The sequence below is a fragment of the Podarcis raffonei genome, chromosome 8 (assembly GCF_027172205.1).
Source record: "Podarcis raffonei isolate rPodRaf1 chromosome 8, rPodRaf1.pri, whole genome shotgun sequence".
Taxonomy (NCBI): domain Eukaryota; kingdom Metazoa; phylum Chordata; class Lepidosauria; order Squamata; family Lacertidae; genus Podarcis; species Podarcis raffonei.
The window spans coordinates 81,638,971-81,659,578 of record NC_070609.1 but is presented as its reverse complement, the minus strand read 5'-3'; the positions used below and the strand labels follow the sequence as shown (position 1 = coordinate 81,659,578).

The 20,608-nt window shown below is 41.5% G+C and overlaps 1 protein-coding gene across 8 annotated transcripts in view; it reads left to right on the top strand.

The window, feature by feature from the left end:
* Positions 1-20,608, top strand: part of SPEN (spen family transcriptional repressor) — a 67,207-nt gene that overhangs the window by 15,973 nt on the left and 30,626 nt on the right. For 6 of the 8 annotated variants that reach the window (XM_053401119.1, XM_053401118.1, XM_053401116.1 and 3 more), the window contains exons 2-3: positions 1,484-1,804; positions 4,969-5,445. In XM_053401119.1, the coding sequence (XP_053257094.1) occupies positions 1,484-1,804; positions 4,969-5,445 (798 nt within the window). Of the gene's footprint in view, positions 1-1,483; positions 1,805-1,824; positions 3,117-4,968; positions 5,446-20,608 lie in introns of those variants that run through there. The other 2 variants (XM_053401121.1, XM_053401120.1) reach the window with 2 other exon arrangements.

The window sequence follows — 20,608 nt, the reverse complement described above, 5'->3', positions numbered from 1 at the left end:
CTTTCCTTTTGTTAAAGCAATCTGATCTTGTTTTTGCCATGTGGCTAGTCCATGTAACTGTGTTTCTGGGTTTTTGACTCTTGTTCTTTCACTGCTTGGGCCTAAAACTTCTAATTCAGACTCTTGAAAATGGAGTTAGGTGTGTCAAAATTGGTTCTTTTCCTCAGCTATAATTAAAGGGTAATTAAAGATACATGAAGGTTGTCTGACAACCTTGGTAGTTCTTGCACTTTCTCTAGTGAGATAGCACAAACATTGCCATCATTCTCCAGGTTAGTTTATTTTCTGTTTTAAAAAGGAGCATTTATAGAACATCTGTGGAACTGTAATGCTTACAGAATAACTTATTTTGTTCAAAGGAGCTGGGAGTTCAGTTAAAGGGTCTTTACAGGTGGATTTATTAAAACTGGATTATTTCAGAACTTCCATCTTGTCTATCCAGTTTGGGAACATTAAAAATATTTCCAGGGGCTGTATCAAATTAGTCATACTCAAAGCAGACATGTCTGTTGATTTCAATAGGACTATCTTGTGTATTGGCTTCAAACCCATATTTGTATATTAGTGGTCAAACAGATTCCCTACTCACTGGGGTTGCAAAAAAACACAGAAACTTCCTTGATTGACTGGTGTGTGCAAACTGTGGTGCTGATATCCAGGGATATGAAATGTTTTATCTGGTTTTTCCTAGGAATTCCCAAATATTCTTCCAAACCTGGCTGAAGCTGCGATTTACAGCATTGTTTAGATAGTAAGCCCATGGGCAGGACTTGGTTATTAGTTCTATTTTTTAAAATTGTATAGCAGTGCCTTGCAAATAATAAATATTATTACTAAACTGTGAGCAAGTTGGAAATACACACATTCAATAAATCCTTTGATCTGGTTACTTTTAAGGCTGATTGAACTGAAGCATATTGGAGCTGTGGCAAACCTTTATGTAAAAGACTTTTTCTTTCAGCATAAAGCATAATTTTATAAAAATATATTTAGGGGTATTCAAAACTGAATATTGTATCACAGCTTTGTTTTTTTGTTTGTTTACTTACTTACTTACTTACTAACTTATAAAGTGCGATGGGAAGGATAGGAGCAGCTGAGTAAAAAAGTAGTTTGTTTGAAACTTTGTTTCTAACAGACTAAAGCCATGATGTGAAGCACAGTTACTGCAATGAAAGTTTAACAGGAATAAATTCAAAATAAATATGCAAGTCAAACTTTTATTGTGTGAGCCAATGGTTGCGACATCATCCCTAACATTGACAGACACTAAATACACAATAAAATCATAAGCAAATCTAACAGAAACCTTTGTTACAAGGACAGATAAAATAGAGGGGAGTCACATATGGATTGCAAAATAAATATGCTTAGCATCACAGCCTCAGTGCTGGAAATTTCAGCCAACTAAAATGTGGTTCGACAACATGTTCTTTCTGTGTGAGCCTTTAATACATATTATTTTTCTTTCTTTCTCCCCTAGATATGGACGTGTTGAAAGTGTCAAAATTCTCCCCAAAAGGGGGTCAGAAGGTGGCGTGGCAGCCTTTGTGGATTTTGTGGACATCAAGAGTGCCCAGAAGGCACACAACTCTGTCAACAAAATGGGAGATAGAGACCTTCGGACGGATTATAATGAACCGGGAACCATTCCTAGCGCTGCTCGGGGATTGGATGATACAGTTTCCATAGCATCTCGTAGTAGAGAGGTTTCTGGGTTCAGAGGAGGTGGTGGTGGGCCCACGTATGGCCCACCACCATCGCTTCATGCACGGGAAGGACGCTATGAGCGGAGACTTGATGGGTAAGTTCCAAGGTTTCACTAGGCAGGTATTTTGTATTTGATGTGGTGAGAAACACAAACTCCTGTATAGGGCCCCCAGATGGATTTAAAATTTGGGGATTTATCTGCGTTTCCTATTTTGGGTTTGGAAACGGAAGTGATTCCCGCCCCAGTGGCTGGTATCTTGTGGATCTGTAGAGGATATTTCCTGCAGCTGGTTGGATACTTGGTCCTAAGACGGAAGACTTCCGATGGTCATCCTCGATTATGGAGCTATTCTTCTAGAACAATCTCATTCTTGGATAACGTTAAGGCTTTACTCGGATGTATCCTTATTATCAAATGGAGCTATTTCGTTACTGCAAGCCTCAAAACCCAGTATGGAGTATCTTCAGAATGTAGAACCTACAGAGTCTTGGAGAAGCTTCATGGCTAGTTTTTTCAGGGTTTTTCTGGTGTGCATAGTTTATGTATAGAATTGGATTGATTCCAAAAATTTCTAGTAGGCTTTTTAAAAGTTATGCATTCATCGTCTTGGATTCTACAAACAACCTCTAGCCATGGGAATACATTGTGGTATGGTGAAGACAGCAGAAGGCAGCTTTTGATGTTTCCACTTTTGGATCTACACCACTTCCGTATATCTTGGGATTACTGTTCCTCGTGGTATTGGCAAAAGTGAAGGAGATGGACACTGCTAAATCTTGGAAATTACAGGCCATCTGTTAAGGTGCTGGAATAATGGCTACTACCTCGAATTTGTGGGATGGTACACAGCCAAGATCCCAGTGGCCCAGGGGAGTGGATTACTATCTAGTCTTGTTAAGAGCGCACTTGTCACTGTACAGTTAAAAGGCACTTTAGCTTTAAAGACACTCTGTTGATAATCAGCTTGTGGATACATAAAGAGAAAATTGACTTTGTTGGATGGTTACAAAGATGGACAGAGGATGTCTGCTAGCCAGCAGTGAGAGGCATTCATCTATTCATATCTTGGTGTATTTTCTACCAACTGTTTGATTCAGACTTAGAGCTGGAGTCACTCTCTTTTGTTGGATATACCTAGACGTGATTTGCTGCCTGAAGAATGAAGTCTGGGGGTTACAGAGTCCTCATGTCAATCTGGGACAACTGGCTTCCAGTGGATTTTTTCCCCTGTTTGTCACTAAGATTTTTTTTCTTGCTCGCTCATCTAAAATATCATTTTGACACCCTTGCCCATTAAGAAGGTGGATTACCCCTATAAGAGGGGCCAAAATTGGGGAAGTTATGTTCACAATTCTCTCCCTAGATTTAATTGGGAATATAGGTCGTGTTTCCACACTTGGAAAAGGTTGGTATGTCCTGCCCTGTGTATATTAGCTCCTCTCCTAACCCAAGTCAATCCCTCTTTCCACTAACTCTAGTAGTAATTAGTACTAATAGATAATCAGCACTGCTGTAGTCATTAGATTTTCAGCTCTGCTAGTTCTTTTGTCTGTCTTCTGTGTCCTTCTAATGGATAAGGAGCTCTTTTACTATACCAGTAACCCTCTAGGAGTATTGCTTCTGTTCCTTTATTACACCAGCTCTCACTGGCATAATGTTCCATAGGGTGCAAAGTGCTGCTTGTTTTTCTTCTTTTAAGGAAGAAGACACACATGCACACACACGTGCACACATTTGGGAACAGTTTGCTGGCTTATTTGCATGTAGCTGCAAATAATTGGAAATGTATATTGTGCATTTTGGAATTTTGCTTTGCATTTCTGTTAAGACAACTCTGAATTGCTCAAGAGGCAGGAATTCAGAGAAAAGAAAGCCTTTAAGATTCATCAAGCACCTTCATCTCAGGGATTACTAGCCTTGTGCTTGAGATGCATGTGTAGGAAGAGAGAGAAATTTATAATCAAGGAAGATTCTAATCCACTCTTAAGACTAAACAAAAGAAAAATACAAGAGAGTTCAAGCTTTTGAGAAGATCTGTCCTGGGACCCAGCAGAAGAGGAGGAACTGTGGGGGTGGAGGTGGGAGAGGATTGAGTGCCTAGAACTGAAGTAGCTGTGAATTGGTTTTCAAAGAAGACTGTTGGAACAAAGGGAGATGGCTTAAAATCCTTCTTCCTAAAATGGGGCTTTAAATTTTGCAACTAACTCAGGCTCTGGCTTATTACTAAATCCACAAACATTTCCTGTTGAATTACTATTTTTCTTGATTAGCCATGCCGCTAAAGATTGGCCATCCTTTTACTTTTAAAAAATTAGAGTACTAAACTATTGGAAGCCTTCTGGGTCATTTTGCTTTCTGTTTTGAAATACTGTCCTATGAAAATACTCATCAGTGTTCTGGGCCATAGAACTGAGTCACAGGCACAGTGTTCTCATTAACTCTGAAGTACATAGTAGAGCAAACTGCTGATTATTTATGTGGAGTATAGAAACTGTGGCAATTAGCTTTATTCTTTAAATATTAATACCCCACTTTTCTTTGATTCAAAGCTGCTTACAAAAATGCCCACAGCTTAACAGTAAATCAACAGAAATCTTGCTTTGGGGACTTAATGCCTTTTGTGGGCATGGCTTTGTCTCCACATTGTCTGTGGCACTTAAAAGTACCTATCTCTTGGATAATTAATAGGATCAATGTATTGAGCATTCGGTGTTTTGACATTATATCCAAGGAATCTTAGCAACTAAAATGCTAACAGTAACTTGCCTTTTCTGAACTCATGCTTTTCACAGGGGCTTTCATGGCCAGCCAAACATTTAGCAAAAGATCTTCAGCATACCCATGCAATGAAAAACATGAATAGCTGTAATTATTTAAAATCCTAGAGCATTGTGGTCCTAGAAAAATTATATTTTAAATTGGTGATTTAAAAAACCCACAAAAAACTATGTGAAAATCATTCAGGGCCCAGAAGATCATTAGTTTGTTCTGTGATGCAGAACTCTGGTCATGAAAGCCCAGTTTAATCAGTGAAGCAGAATCAGTGCCAAGCTGTGCTGTACCTAGATGTAACTGAGGAGTTGTGTGGAAGAACCAAGCTCATTGGTTTTGCTTAATAGTCATTATAGTCCTTTAGAGTCTTTTATTGTTAATATTACTTGTGAAGATCGCCAGTGCCACACTAAATGTTTGCATGATGTTGGGACCTTCTCCTCCATCTCTGATTGACATAAATATTTTCCCCCTCCTAAATGCAGGGCTTCAGATAACAGGGAGCGTGCTTATGAACATAGTGCCTATGGACACCATGAACGGGGGACAGGAGGATTTGATCGGACAAGACATTATGATCAGGATTACTATAGAGATCCCCGAGAGCGGACTTTACAACATGGACTCTATTACAGTTCTCGGAGTCGCAGCCCGAGCCGTTTTGATGCTCATGACCCCCGTTACGAGCCTCGGGCCCGGGAGCAGTTTACTTTGCCCAGCGTGGTACACAGGGATATCTACAGGGATGATCTCACACGGGAGGTACGAGGCCGGAGGCCAGAGCGGAATTACCAGCACAGCAGGAGCCGGTCACCACATTCATCCCAGTCTAGGACCCAGTCTCCTCAGAGGCTGGCGAGCCAAGCGTCAAGACCTACCAGGTCCCCTAGTGGCAGCGGCTCTAGGAGCAGATCATCAAGCAGTGATTCAATCAGCAGCAGTAGCAGTACCAGCAGTGACAGGTATGTAAATGCCCCTGTCATATTTATTACTGCCATGTTTTCATCCTGGGCCCCGATATGAATTCCCAAGCATTACCCATGGGATATTGTTCTATTCCCCTGCCCCCTGAAGACCTGTGCCTTCAGCATTTGAGCCCCTGCTTAAGAATGAAGTTGTTGACATTTATATGTACTACATTTCAAAATGTGTCAACTTGAATGGTGCCTCATGGAACAAAGTTAATATGATTGGTTTCATACGGCTTTCCCACTTCTATTTAAAATCCAGTGCCAATTATCAGTCATTGTCTGCCTTGCTTTCTCTTCTCCCACCCCCTGCCTGCATGTGTTTTTTCCAGCATATTTTGTTAGTTTAAAGGAATAACCTTCTCTTAGTAATGACGCCTGAGAGATGAATGGAGTGTTGGTTTTAAATTGTGGCTGTAGCTGAATGGATTACTGTGGCAAAATAATGTTGTTCAAGCTTAGCAAGGACTTGATAGAAGGATTTTTTTGGTTTGTTTCTATTTATCAATGAAGAGCTGTGGGAGAATGAGAGAAATTTTGGAATAGAATGTGTATCATATGAAACTGGTTTTAAAGGACTGTATCTTCCTTCCCAGTCAAATTGTATGTGTGTACAGGCGACAGCCATTTTAGGCATGTCCAATTGATGAACAGTCGCTGATGCGTGGGTCCTTTTGAACGTGGTAAAAGGCAGAATGGGGGTGGAACGGAACAGGGTGAGGCACACTTGTATGTACTGGCACACTTGCTTGTCCTCGCAAAGCCATAATTTGCCTAAGTGTTTTATGTGAACCATGTCCAAATGTTCATTACAGGTACTTGGAAAAAGTGCTATAGATGCTTGTAAATAATTGGAGAAAATTAATTTTCAGAGCTACCGATCACTAAAGGACTTTGCAAAAGAAGGGTCCAACATTGCAATGTTATCCTCTATTGGTGTCTATAAAAATCTCACAGACTGAAATGTGTTTTCAGTGTTTCATCAAACTAAATTTTGTCTTCCTTATTCTAGTTAGTGCTTGACCACTAGTACAAGGTTTTTGCAAACTTGACTCTGGCATACTTGCCTGAAATACTGATTGGTGTTGTTGAATGCATTATTTCCAGAATTAGATATATAAGCTATTTGCCAAATGGCACCTTAAATCTAGGTTACAATCCCAATTTTTTTTTTGCAATGAAATTATTATTATTATTAATTTCATTTGTATACTGCTGTATATTTCAAAGAAAAAAAATCTCAAAGCAGTTTACAATACATTAAAACAGAAAATTAAACAACCCAGAATAAAATAAATGCAAGTTTCAAGGGAAATAGTCCCTATATTTATTTACCTGCTTAATTTATACAGCTGCCCCGTAGCAGAAGTACCCTAGGAAGCCAGTGTGGTGTACTGGTTAGAGTGTCTGACTGGGACCTGGGAGGTCAGGGTTCAAATCCCCATTGTCATGAAGCTCACTGGGTGATCTTGGGCCACTCACAGCCTCCTAACCCCTACAATGAACCTGTGAGATAGATTAACTGAGGAGGATGAACCATGTACTCAAAGGTGGGATATAAATGCAATAAATACTGTAAGTTCTTCTGCTCACCTTCTTAAGAAAGCTGGAGGGGCCAGTCAGATGGAGAAGTCAGAGGCCAACCTCTGCAATTGGACCCATAGCAGTTGCAGAACATGCCTAGTGCCTGGGGAATTTCAAACAGTGATTATTTCACATTGGGCTTGTGAAACTCACATACTTGTGGTGAAGCCCAGCTTTCAAGTAATGTTACTGTAGAGACCACAGAGCTTCTTTTTATCTAGACTGCGTTAATCCACTTGAATTAATTCTTGTGTTTTCTAATGTAGTTGCTGTGATTAATGGACTATGACTCTTTTGGTTAAACCAGATGAACTTTAGAAAGAATTTGTCTTCTTTGTTGAAACTTGCCCTTGTCATGGATTTTTAAAAATTGATTACTTGCATGTATCCTGAAACATGAAGATGAAAATTACTGTAGTGAAAGGTGCTAGAAAAACCACCATGACTTAACATTCAGGTTTCCTGAGACTTGGCTGGAGAGATTGGTTGCTGTCTCTTGCTTACCAGCCTCCTCTCCTGGAGTGAAAGTAGACATTGGCAAACTTTATTGCATTACATAATACTGGCCATTCCCTCCTGTGGCATCCCCTCCTTTCTTTCCTGCTCTGGAATTTGCCAACTAAGGATGAATCACTTGCTTAAAATGGTATTTAGTGGAGTGTGGGTGGATTAGGTGCTTCCTGTTCATGGGGACAATTGGGGAAAACTGCTTCAGAACTTAGGCTCAACAAAGGCCATTTTCCATGTGGTTTTGCTGGTGGAGAAGCAGTTTGAGTGGAGAACTTCAGCAGCAACGGTATGGTCTGGTCTGGTCTGACCACCGTGTGTGTGTGTTTGTGTGTGTGTGTGTGTGTGTGTGAGAGAGAGAGAGAGAGAGAGAGAGAGAGAGAGAGAGAGAGATTAGCCTTGTATAAAAGATCTGAATTGTTTCTGTTGCCTGTCATGCCCATGCTAATGGTGCAAACATTCAGGAACATAACTAGTTTCTTCCTTCCTTTCTTAATTTAATATTGGATGTCCCTGCCCCCTCCCTTTCAAGCATACACACAGTTCTTCAAGGGAAAGAGCCCTGTTCATTTTTACATATTACGTTGTTATGATATGTTTATGTAATTCTTTTAGGACAAAGAGAACTTTCTTAAGCCAGAAGCTGAATGACTAAACGCCTGTTGGCTAGCTTCGGTTGCAGGGTTGTAAACTGCAGATTGTGTTAGCTTCTCTCTAGAGTAGTAATTTCAAAAGCTGCCCTGTCAGATATGCCTTTCTCTTGCTCTTTAAGGCTCTCCTTAGCTGCTCAGTCTCTTCCAGAGGTGTTAGCATTCCTTGCCTTAAGCTGTCCCCTACTGTTCAGCAGTGTGGAGTGTAGCTATCAGGCATGTTGATTTGTGTGTCTGTGTTTAGGATTTCTTTTCAAGGCTGCTTGCTAGGATGTTCCGTTCCTGTGGGAAGTTCTCATCTTAAAATCCTTCAGGAGGACGGGACCCAAGACCATTGTTCATTCAGATGCTTTGCATTCAAAAGCATTTCTTGATTAATTCCGTCTTGAGGCTTTGTTTTCATTTGTACAGGTCTAAGTCAAGGTGCATTTGCAAATCAGCCATGTTTGCGGAGTTTATTTGATTTCTGTCTCACCCTTTAACAAGTTCCCAGTATGGCGTAGCAAAAATTATAATTACAGTGAAATGAATTAAAAGAAAAACACTGGTATCCCACCTTCTTCCACTCAGATAAGGTGGCCGGAAAAATGTGGGCAAACCAGGCCTCAGGTCTCCACAGCTGATAAGCGAGGAGCAGCCTTGAATGCTGTGGGAGCTGCTGTGTCCAAATAGTGTCGACTGTGCAAGGACCTCCTTGTTTGTGTTCCCAGAACCAGTCTGAACTGGAATCATCCAGTCGGATTTGGCCGTGTGCCACCTCCCAAGAGGCTGTGTTAGATGTAGGTCCTGCCGGCCTGGTGTTTTGTTTGTACAAAGCAGAAAGTTGTGGGAGAGAGCTGAGAGAACAAGCAACTCCTCAGCTGCTGTGACAGACAGGGACCTCTGGCCATCCCTAGAAGGGAAGGGCTGATCCCTGGATTTGAAGGGGTGACTGCTTTAACCTGGGATGTGTACTCTCTGAGGCACACAGCAGTGCAGAAAACCTTTAATTAGGCACACGCTAAAGAGCCAGCATCTTTTGAAGTGCTGACTGTTGCACCTTCTGTGCTTTATTCATCTTTTGTGTTCAGTCATTATGAACGCTCTCTCTTTATTAGCCCCTGTTGCCTTTCTGCAGCAAAGGGCTGAAGATTTATTTCCTTTTTTTCTTCCAGTTTTGAATTTTGCTGTTGAAAAACAACCCCCAACCAGAGCTAGGAGGCCTAACTTTAGAACTTGTTTATGTGACCCCCCCACTCCAAATATTATTTAATGTGGAGAGTTAAATTTTTGCCTGATTGACCTGTTTATATTGCCTGGTCTCCACCCCTCACCCAGTGTTGTCATCTTCAACTTTCTCTTTTTCAGGTTTGGCTGAGCACATTTATTTATTTGTTTTATTTATCCTATTTTTGCCCCACCTTTCCTCCATGAAGCTCAAGTTTGCACACATAATTCTCTTCATTTTATTTGTGAAGGGGGAGTGACTGGCCCAAGGTTGCCCAGTGAACTTCATGGCTAATGGGGGAATAGTATGACACTCAACTCCTGATACTTTTGAGTTAATTAATGCGAGAAAACTGATTAATTTGATCATTGTGTAGTTTGTGTGTTGTGTACCCCAGATAGAATTGCTATAAAATTGTTACTGTTTTTGTTGTTAGCAGAAAAAGTTGCAAAGTGGTAGTGATGGTATTGATAGCATTGAATTAGAAAGAGAGATACAATTCTTGTTTTCCAGTATCTCTTCTGTTCTGTGATGGTAGAGTTTCTACTTAGGAAGTTAGATACATTACAAGAATTATTGTAATGTATCCTTACTCTAAGAAGGATATAGAGTTGAATGAGAATACTGAACTGTCAGAAGGCAGGCAAAATCTGAAGCATCTAATTCTCTTGGTTGGGATACTGACTCAAATGCAAGTCTGGTACCCAGGAGCTGGCAATACTGTTGCCTTATTTTTGTGCAGCATTGGCAGATGTGATGACACTTAAAGGCACAGAAAATTAGTTTGATATTGGAGTGCAGATGTTTAAAGTGACAATGGCTAACAGGAGGCTTTGAAAGGCACCACTCCCACTTGTAAGTTGAACAAGACATTTCAGATCACACCCCTGTTGTAATCTGCTGTTTGAGGAGTAGTGAAGTTTTTGTCTCCTTCGTTGACAGAATCCAGATTAAGAAAGATCAGGATCCGGTCTGTAGATTAAAATAAGTGTGGCTATATCTTCTCCCACTCAAACACACTCTCCATCTATCAGGATTTGAATAGAGGATTGACCTTATGAATATCAGTAAGACCAGTTTTGAACTGGAAAAGTGTTTTCACAGCTGAAACTCTGGCTTTAGATCTCCAGAGCAAGTGAGAGAACACTGGACATTTAATAATATTGGATTGTGTGAATGGTAAGCAGCTTGCACAACTGATCTTCCCTTGAACACCTCACCAAAAGCCTCTCTAAAAGGCAAGGCGAGGCACACAGTGTTAGAAATGCCAATCGAAATATAAGCCAATCACCAAATGGCACCTTAAACCTAGGTTATGAGCACCACAACAGAATGCCTAGGTGCTGTTCCTCCCGCAGTAATAATAATAATAATAATAATAAGAAGAAGAAGTAGTACCTGAATGAGTGTACTAAGATTTTGATTGAAAATAAGGGATTGCCAAATTTGCCCTATTACTACATCAGGAATGACATAGCACACATGATTAACCTGATGGCAAAATGGCCTACTCTGTGAGGACCATAACGCCTTACTCGTCACTTCTACCTAAGGAGTATTGCTACTTAAGGTCAAACACCTCATATAAAATTATCACTGTTGCCATGAGCAAAACTGAGGGAGAGGGCAAGGATATAGGCGTGCCAGCAGATTGTGAGTTAAGCGAGGTAAGAAGAATGCAGTGAAGTATGTCTTCTGGTTCCATAGAAAGGTGCCGTTGGGAAGGAAATAAAATAATACTGCCGCCACAAAGGTTGTTCTGGAACTAGAAGTAACCAGCAAATGCTTCTAGACAATGTTTTGCATTTGATTCCACTGTGGACAGCTGTGATGGTCCCATTCTATGGGTATAGTGGTGTTACAGCCAGCAGTGCTTCCAGTCAGGCTTATTTCAAGGACCTGAAGTGTACAGAATTCAAACATACAACTCTACCTGTGCATCTGGGTGACTTCATTTTCAGGCATAGTCAGCCATTAGAGGGCACCAGGAAGCTTGCTGCTGCAGCTCAAACTACATCTGTGATCATTGAGGATGATAGGAAAGAAATGGTTCAAGAAAAGGTGACTACTTGATGTGCTTCTGAACCTAGTGGGGGAGGATTTCTGAACATTCCCAGAATCACATGTTATTCAAGACAATGCTCAACAGAAAAGCAAATACAGTAACAATACCTAGGAAAGACAGATAATGTACTGCGTCCAATTTCTGAGAAGGATGACAAAGAGAAGGTGATTCACACATGCCAGAGTATCATCAATGTGCTAGAAGTGATAAAGTCACACTGTTTGTATACAACCAAAGAAGTGCATGGAAACATCCTAGCAGAAGAACCTCTGATGCTCTGTGTGGCAGAGTTGAAGGACAATGAGAACTGATTTTTAAATTGATTCTTAATCTCAAGTAACAAAACATTCCCATACAAGGAAACTAGAGCTTAGTAGTAGTACAGAAAAGAAAGAAAAATAGGAGCTGATGGTGGTATTAGACGGTCTAAGCAAGGTGTGAGTCTTCCCCCTGCCCCCGATAAATGTAAGATAATAGGGTTAATTTTGGGTCTGGTTGTAGCAATTGTCCCATCATTTGATTATTTGTTTGAAAAACTTCTTTCCTGAAAAGCGAATGATTTTTGGGCAAAACCACCACATGTGTGTTGTTGTTGTTAATTTATTTTTGCATTTGCATACTACCCTTCATCTGCAGATCTCAGGGCTGTTCACAGCATACTAGAGAGCCAGGTAAATTGCATTTCTGCCAGCAAAGGTTGAATGTGTTATGATCACTTCTCTATAGTCTTGCTAGGCACGTGTACCAGGAGACATGGGTGGCACAGTGGTCTAAATCACTGAGCCCCTTGAGCTTGCTGATCATAAGGTCAGCAGTTTGAATGTGCGTGAAGGGGTGAACTCCTGTCTCTTTGTCCCAGCTCCTGCCAACATAGCAGTTTGAAAGCATGCCAGCGCGAGTAGATAAATAGATACTGCTGCGGTGGGAAGGTAAATGGCATTTCTGTGTGCTCTGCCTTCCATCATGGTGTTCCGTTGCACCGGAAGCTGTCTAGTCATGCTGGCCACATGACCTGGAAAAGCGGTCTGTGGACAAACACCGGCTCCCTCGCCCTGAAAGCGGAGATGAGTGCCGCACCCCATAGTTGAATTCAACTGGACTTAATTGTCCAGGGGTCCTGTACTTTGCCTATCTTTACAGCATTTTCTCAAGTTCTAATTGAGATTAATCCAAATGGTAGGTTATTCCAAATTTGTTCCCAGAGTTGTTTCTCTAATTTTTCTCCAAAGTCTTTCCCTGTTTTAGTCTTAATGAAGTGAGAGGAAGGGTAGCCAGTTGTGTGAGGATTTTATATAGTTGGGAGATTACCTTTCTCAGTGGATGAGTTGGTTGAGTTGAGTAGTTGCTCCAAACTGTTTAAGCTGCATAATGCTTGGGTCTTTATATTTGATTGATTTAGAAAATGTATAATCTGGTGTACCTCTAACCAGCCATATGATCTGTCTCCCAATGGAAAATAATAATTCTGGAGCTGTAAGGAGCTTTTGATTACTGTAGAAGTCTCTGAGTTTATATAATCCCACTGTTTCCCATCTAGGAAATCAGCCTGATTTGGCTGCTTTGTGAAAGGAAGTGTTGAGTTATTGGGACTAAAGAGGGAATCAGAAGGTAGAAGTTCAGTCTCCATTACTTCCATATGGTAAAATCTGATTTTAGAAAGTGGTTAATAGCAGATTTGACCAAGGTAAAAAGCAGGACAGACAGTGGGCAGGCCTGCTTTGTGCCCCGACCAATGGGGAATGTCAAAGAGAGTTCCCCATTCACCAAAACATGGACCAGTGACTCATAGTATAAATTATAAAGCTTATCAACCCAGAATACACTAATACCAAAGGAACATTGAATTGTAAAGATATATTGCCAGTTTAAACCATTAAATCCCTTTACTGCACCCAGCATCAAGAAAACAGTAGGTTCTGGATGTGATTAACTCTAAAAAAAATTGCATTGAATCCTTCTAATAGAGAAAGCTTTAAGAATCTGACTTGGTGATGGTGGACATAGTTGGGTGAAATTTTTGAAAGTCCACTGACCATTATGCCTGTAAATAATTTAGCATCCACATTAATCAATGAAATAGGTTTATATAATTCAACTTGATCAAGTTCTTTCTGTGGTTTGGGTATGACTGTGATAAACGAGATATGCCAAGTTTCAGGAATTTGGCCTCTATTCTGTATGTCAAGAAACAATTTCAGAAGAAAATGTGAGATTTTTCTGTTTTGTTTTTCTGTTTTGGATTTCTGCTAAGAGTCTTATTAAATTTTGGATTCATTTTTTTTTCTTCTAGGAAATTTGTGAAGATTTGGGAGTCCAATGGTTCAGATTTATAGAGTTTTGTATAATTTTTTTTTATCCCGTAGAACTTATTTTTGTCTATGGATTCCCCCCCCCCCCAATTTTAAGAGAGTGCATCACTTTTTGCTGTGTGTGACATGTTCTTAGAGGTGCTGTGCGTTTCCGAGGGAGCCAATCAATCCTCCTGAATGTCATGGAGCATTATGTAGCATATTCTCTGAGACATCATGACATGTGGGAGGAATACAGTGACCTAAGGAACAAGAAGTCATTATGCAGTAAAAATAGGCAAATTGTTTGTCATATACAGATTTACACCTGTATAGAAACATACAAATTTGGCACTAAGCTTTCTGTAACCTTATGAAACTGGAACACAGAAATATTTTGGCAACTGAGCCAGTAAACATTTTCAGTGGATGTTCCCAGGAAACATGCTATCTTCTTGGAGACTCAATTTTACACTATAATTTCTAAATAGTGTCTTACAGCTTTTAAAACAATGAATCTGTGCATATAAAGCTCCCACATTCCTCAGTCTGGTCTATTTTCATTTACTTCTCACACATTATACTTCTGGAATTCTTGCAGGTCTTGGTGATAACAACTTTAGCTAAAAAATACTTTGCTCAGTAATTGACCATGTGTATGTAGATGTGTATGTAGATATTTGCAGCTGATGTTGGTATATATGTTTACATGAATGTTGAATGTGTGTATAAATGTTTTTGTTTCTCGTCAGTTTCTAGAAGAGCACTGCAAAATGCTGAAAACAATTACAAAAATATGGCACAGGTTTGGAGTAAATCACTGATTGAACTTTGGCACCAGTTTGGAGTAAATCAAGACTGTGTTGGATTCTGAGTGGTGTTAACTAGGGGCCCTGGTTAGATATATCACTTACTGTACTTTGGGCGGGGGGCACGCACTGCAAAGTGTAGGGTTTGCCCTACAAAATGCTGCAAAGCAGCTGCAAAATGTTGATAGTGGTTTGGAGTGAATTGGACAGTGTTGGTTTCTTGGGTGAGTACCAATTACTCATTTTTTGAGGTGCTGCAAAACATAGGGTTTGCACTGCAAAACAATTGCAGCCGCTTGGCACCAGTTTGGAGTAAATAGGAGGAGAATGATGTATTTTGAATGGTGTTAATGACAAGCTCTGGGTTGATGTATCACTTACTATGCTTTGAGCATGCTTCAAAAAGATTGCAAAATTTTGGTGCCGGTTTGGAGGGGGTCCCAGATTTCAGGATTCATAATTAATGGAGCTGTTGGTACGAACAGTGTACTGTTTGGTCTTGGGCAATATAACCCAGTCCCGTAGCCTAGCATGTCATTGACAGACACTAAATAAATACATAAATAGTGTGACAGTCTGGCTCTTATGACTATCATTTCTTGCTGGGTCTTTTGCTGCTGTTTTTGCAACAGCAGGTGTGGGTGGCAATCTTCTGTGCTTTCCCCAAACCTTGTTCAAGGACAACTCTGATCAAAATGGTAATGTCTGACATTTGCTGTCCATGTATCTACACATAGCTATATCTGGAGGATGCTGTTCTCTGCATGGATGCTTGCTACTTGCATTTAGAAATTTTATTTGTGCATAAGGTGCCCATGAGTGTATTGGAAGAAGCACTTTTGCAGCTTGGTAGACTAAAAAACGGTTGTGCCAGATCACTACTGTTGCTGCTTATCGCCAGAACACCTGAACCTGGGTTTTGTAAATAGCTGCTCACATGATTCCCATGAGGAAATGTTGTCTTCAGGTGATCAGGTTGAAAAATTTTCTGTAAACTTGTAGGGAGTCTGGCTAGTAACGTCTAAGGACATACTGTCTGAAGTTGCTCAGTTTTCACACCAGGTTTTCAAAAACAGGCCTAAGGGTTGGGAATGTTTCTTTTCTGCTATGCTGGCTGAAGAAAGTCAATTCTCAGAAGTTCTTGGAAAGTTTGACCATAACCTTGGGCTGCTTTGGTTACTCACGTTCCCAGTTGGGGAATTAGACTGTGGATGAACTCAGTTCCAGATATTGGTGTGAATTTAGCACTACTTGTCATAAATAGAAAGGATGTTGCCAAGAGATCCGAATTTCAAGCTTTCGTGGCTAATTAGCAGTGGAGCATTATGTTTTGCATGTTCACAGTTCTAGATTTAATACCTGACATCTCTACCAAAAGGATTCGGGGAATGGAAAATCTCTGTCTGAAATCTTGGGAGAGCTGATATCATATTCAGTTGAAAGCTTATTGGGCAGCTGAACTGGAAAGATTCCAGGAGAGCTGGTGCTAGTCAGAGTAAGCCATACTTGCTGAGTGTTCTGAATTGCAGGCCCAAAAGAGAGCCTGAGTTGAGTGGTTTGATGCAGGGATACCAAACAAGGATGTCAAAAACGCCAGAGTGGCCATTTCTAGTGCTTTATTAAAGAAAGGTGCAAACCAGGGGTCAGCAAGGCTTACTGGGCATGGGCCGGATCACACCTGCGGAGATCCTCTGTGGGCCGAACTGGTGCAGTTGGAAATTGCGCCTGCGCATGTCCACAGCGCCGGAAATCGCTTCTGCGCATACCCAGGCGCCTGAAATCGCGCCTGCGCAGAAGCGATTTCCGGCATCTGGGCATGCACAGAAGTGATTTCTGGCACCGCAGACACGCGCAGACGTGATTTTCGGAGCCAGGGAAGAGAGTCACCGCGCCGTGCTGTGCCAGTTTAGTGCAGCGTGCGGGGACTCACCGAATGGGCAGCTCGGTTCAGGGGTGGCTCATAGGCCGGTTAAGTGATCCTCATGGGCCACTTCCGGCCCATGGGGCTTAGGTTGCCGACCTCTGGTGTAAACTTACAATGCAGCTTACAAAGCCTCAGAGGCTTTACAGACCTGGGACTGGACACCACAACAGTGAGAGGTTACTGTGATTTGTCCACAGGGTGCTAATTAGTATAATGTAAGCATTACTTATACAAACAAAAACATAAGTAAGTTTGACCAGAGCCTCCCATCAATCCACCTGACCTATGAGGGCATAGATGGCAAATATCCAAGGCTTAAAGACAGCTTCCCTCTCTGGGCCAGGAGCCCAGCATCCCAGGGCCCAGAGAAAAGCATAGCATCAAAGCAAGCAAATATGATTATATATCAGCTCGTTCTTGCAACAACTACCAGTTAAAGTAATTGTAATTGGCTCAGACTATGGTTGAATCAGAGTGGCTTGCTGAGGCCCCGCAGTTAGTGCATTGCAGAGGTGAGAGATGAGCATGAGATTTCCAGCTTAAAACATGCTCGCAGCTCCTATAACACTTCAAATCATGTATATTAACATAAAGTGACTCAGAAAACAAATATATCCTCTGTTTTTAAAGACTTTTTTTAAAGAGTGGGACAGGTTTGTTTATTTTTTAAAAATCATCTCTACATTTTAGCACAAACTGCTAAAACCCCTGCCAACCCACTCCAGATATATTACCATATGTAATTCCCATCCCCCTTGGCTTGGTGTTGCACCTTATGTAAATCAATACTACTAGAGTTTTTGAAATAATAATAGTCCTAAGGAAGACCTCGTATCTGGGTACTGGAAGCATTTTGAATATCTCTTTTAAGGCCATTGTGTACAAGAATACCAGGTGAAATAACACACTTAAATGTATTTCACCACCCATTTCAAATTAAGGCACATGTGTTTACCTGTAGGATGTGTTCCAAATTCTGCTTATTAGACACAAGTCCAAAATTTGGAGGTCATTAACATGCTTAACCAGTCCTTTACTGTCACCTTCTAATCAGTATGTAAATCAAGAAACCGGTGTGTTGTGCTCACCTGACTAAGAATCTCTGGACTCTGCCTGAGCACTGGCCTATTTTTAGCTAGGGGGGAATTACAGTAGTTGTTTATCGACACGGTCATATGACAATATTAACTAGTAGGACGTGACACATGGCCACCAGCTGATTCCTCCGTCTTATGTAGGTCAGAGTTGTGAGGACAAAGTTAGTTTGCCTTGATGAAAGGATATGTTGGATCTTCAGAACATATTCTCTTGTATGCTGCTTGCTTGTTTCCTGAATTTACATTTCACTCTGTTTCAAAGACTCGATGGATGTTAAAGGTAAAGGTAAAGGTACCCCTGCCCATACGGGCCAGTCTTGACAGACTCTAGGGTTGTGCGCCCATCTCACTCAAGAGGCCGGGGGCCAGCGCTGTCCAGAGACACTTCCGGGTCACGTGGCCAGCGTGACATCGCTGCTCTGGTGAGCCAGAGCCGCACACGGAAACGCCGTTTACCTTCCCGCTGGTAAGCGGTCCCTATTTATCTACTTGCACCCGGGGGTGCTTTCGAACTGCTAGGTTGGCAGGCGCTGGGACCGAGCAACGGGAGCGCACCCCGCCGTGGGGATTCGAACCGCCGACCTTTCGATCGGCAAGCCCTAGGCGCTGAGGCTTTTACCCACAGTGCCACCCGTGTCCCTCGATGGATGTTAATGCTTCCTTATTCTTTTCTCCAGTATTCCTCTGAGGTAGGTCACTAGTTTTCCCCATTCTAAACTCAGGTTAAGTAGCGTGCCAAGGAAACAAGTGAATTCTCAAGGCCGATCCTGATCTTGTTTCAAAAGTCTCACATGCTTCATTTCACTCTACTATGTTGTCTCCTATACAAGTATGGAGGCTTTGGGAGAAGGATGAGACTTGTGTGTAGGAATTAGTTGTAATTACTTCTGCCTACGTGTGTCTGAAAACAAGCCTTGATTATTGGATCACTTGAGATTGGCTCTTTTACAGTGTGTTGGCTAATCAGATTAGACTTCATTAGAAAGGCACATAAATAAAATTCTTCTGAGGTCACTGGTCCTCCTCCCCCTGGCTGTAAGTGTATATGAAGAGCGAATCAGAGTCCAATAACCTGTTTGGGGTTTGGAAGGGCTTGAATTTCTGGAGTTTAAGGGATTACAGGGAAATTTTGCTGCCTCTCCTGATGAAAACTGAATTGAAAATGATACAGTGAGTTTAGAGCTGTGTTAGTGCTCTATGCCAGAAAGAAATCTTAAGTTCTGTCTTAAAGAAATGTGTAAAATCACTTCTGCACATTATGTAGATTTGCATTCATGCCTATGATCCTTCTGCAGATTACTTGGCTGATAGTGCAGTAGTTCAGTTTATCTTTTGATTTCTAGTTACGGCTTTTTGGTTACGTCCAAGGATAAGATTGATAAGGGACAGGAGCCCTGGAAAAGACTGTGAAGGGAGGATATGGAGCATGGAAACTTCTCTTCCCTCTCCCGTACACTGTCAGCCACCCCCCATCCAGGCCTCAACTTGAACCTTCCACAGAACATAGAATATTCTCTCAGTTCCTCTCTGCAGTTCAAGCCTAATAGTTTGCTTTACTTGAAAATGAAAAGTGAGAGGCTTAGGAATCCCATCTGGTATGTCAGCTTGGGGAAAACACACTGTTTGGTTCGTGTACCACTTTGAGGTCTGCCGTCCGCCCCCAAAATCAAGTACATAAAATTTATGGAATGAATGAAAGAATGCATCTAATCTTCATACTGCATGTTTGGCACCTTGTATGGACCCCAGGGTGTTGCGGAAAGGTTGACTGCACAAATGTGGGGGTCTACAGATGGTTCCCCACCCCAATCCCGAACAAGCTCTGTGGCTTGGTTGGTCTTGACCGTTTCCATTCCGTGCTTCCCTCTGTGTCCCCCGTCCCCCCATTTAGTTAACTGATTAACCTGCTGTTATAAAGTGTGGTGGTATTAAAAATGTGGATTGTGGTGTGCTTTGTGGAGTGCTTTCCTCTGCAGCTCAGTTTGCAGTTTTTAAAAGTGTTCTCTTGCCTGCAAGCACAGTTGCTTTTAATGTGTCATGTGTTTAAGTGAGTATTTTATTCTCAGTTCTGCCTTATTTTTACATCTGAACTTCCTAGAGAGCATCTTCGCACTTTCCTTTTCAACACTAATAGATCAGCACTAATAGAAAATTAGGTCACCTCAGGTACCTGTGCTCTTGGCATGTTTACTAAGCTATTAGGTTCAGAGGCTGTTTGAGTTAATTGACTTGTACTCCAAGACGGTAATGCTTTAGTTTTGCAGATGTTGCTAAACAGAGGTGTTTGACCAAGGAGGTAAAGCTAACTTAACTCTTCAACAGCTTTAACTCTGGTTTTTGTGTGTCACCTAGCCTGAAAAAGTGCAGTCCATGGCACAAAGTGAACATATGGAAGGTTCTATCAGCTCAAGTTTTGGTAGCAGCAAATCATTAGCCTCACTTCACATATTCCTGAGAGTAAGAAGAGAATATTGGAGGATAAATCCTGAATTCCTAGGACACTTGCTGGTGTTGGTTGTTTGTGGACCAGGCCAGGGGCAGCCTGGGGAGGCGTGTTGCAGGGTTGGGGGAGAGATCAGTTTTAAGTTTTAAAAAGTTTCCTTGGTTGGTTGCCTGGAGGCCTGGAATAATTAGTCCCTGACCCACAGATCCGAAGTGCTACTTTAGGCAAACCCAAGTTGGATGGATATTTGAGGTGGGGTTTTTTGTGATTGACCTGTAGGAGGGTCTGGAAATAGAGATATGGGGCACATATGCTGTTATTTCTAACAGCAATCTTCTGAGGTAGGTTAGTTACAGCAATTACTAGCCCAAGGTCGCCAAGATCATGTCTGAATGGAACTGAAGACCAGGGTTTAACATTAGTACATTGGACACCTGCCAGCTACACCACACTGGTCTTCAATTAGCCCATGAGACAAGCCTCCCCATCCCATGCCATATCCCATAATGCTTTTGTAAGTCCCCTTAGATTGAAAGCAGTTTTCCCCGTGGAGTCGATGTGTTAATGGACTGAGAGAACCAAA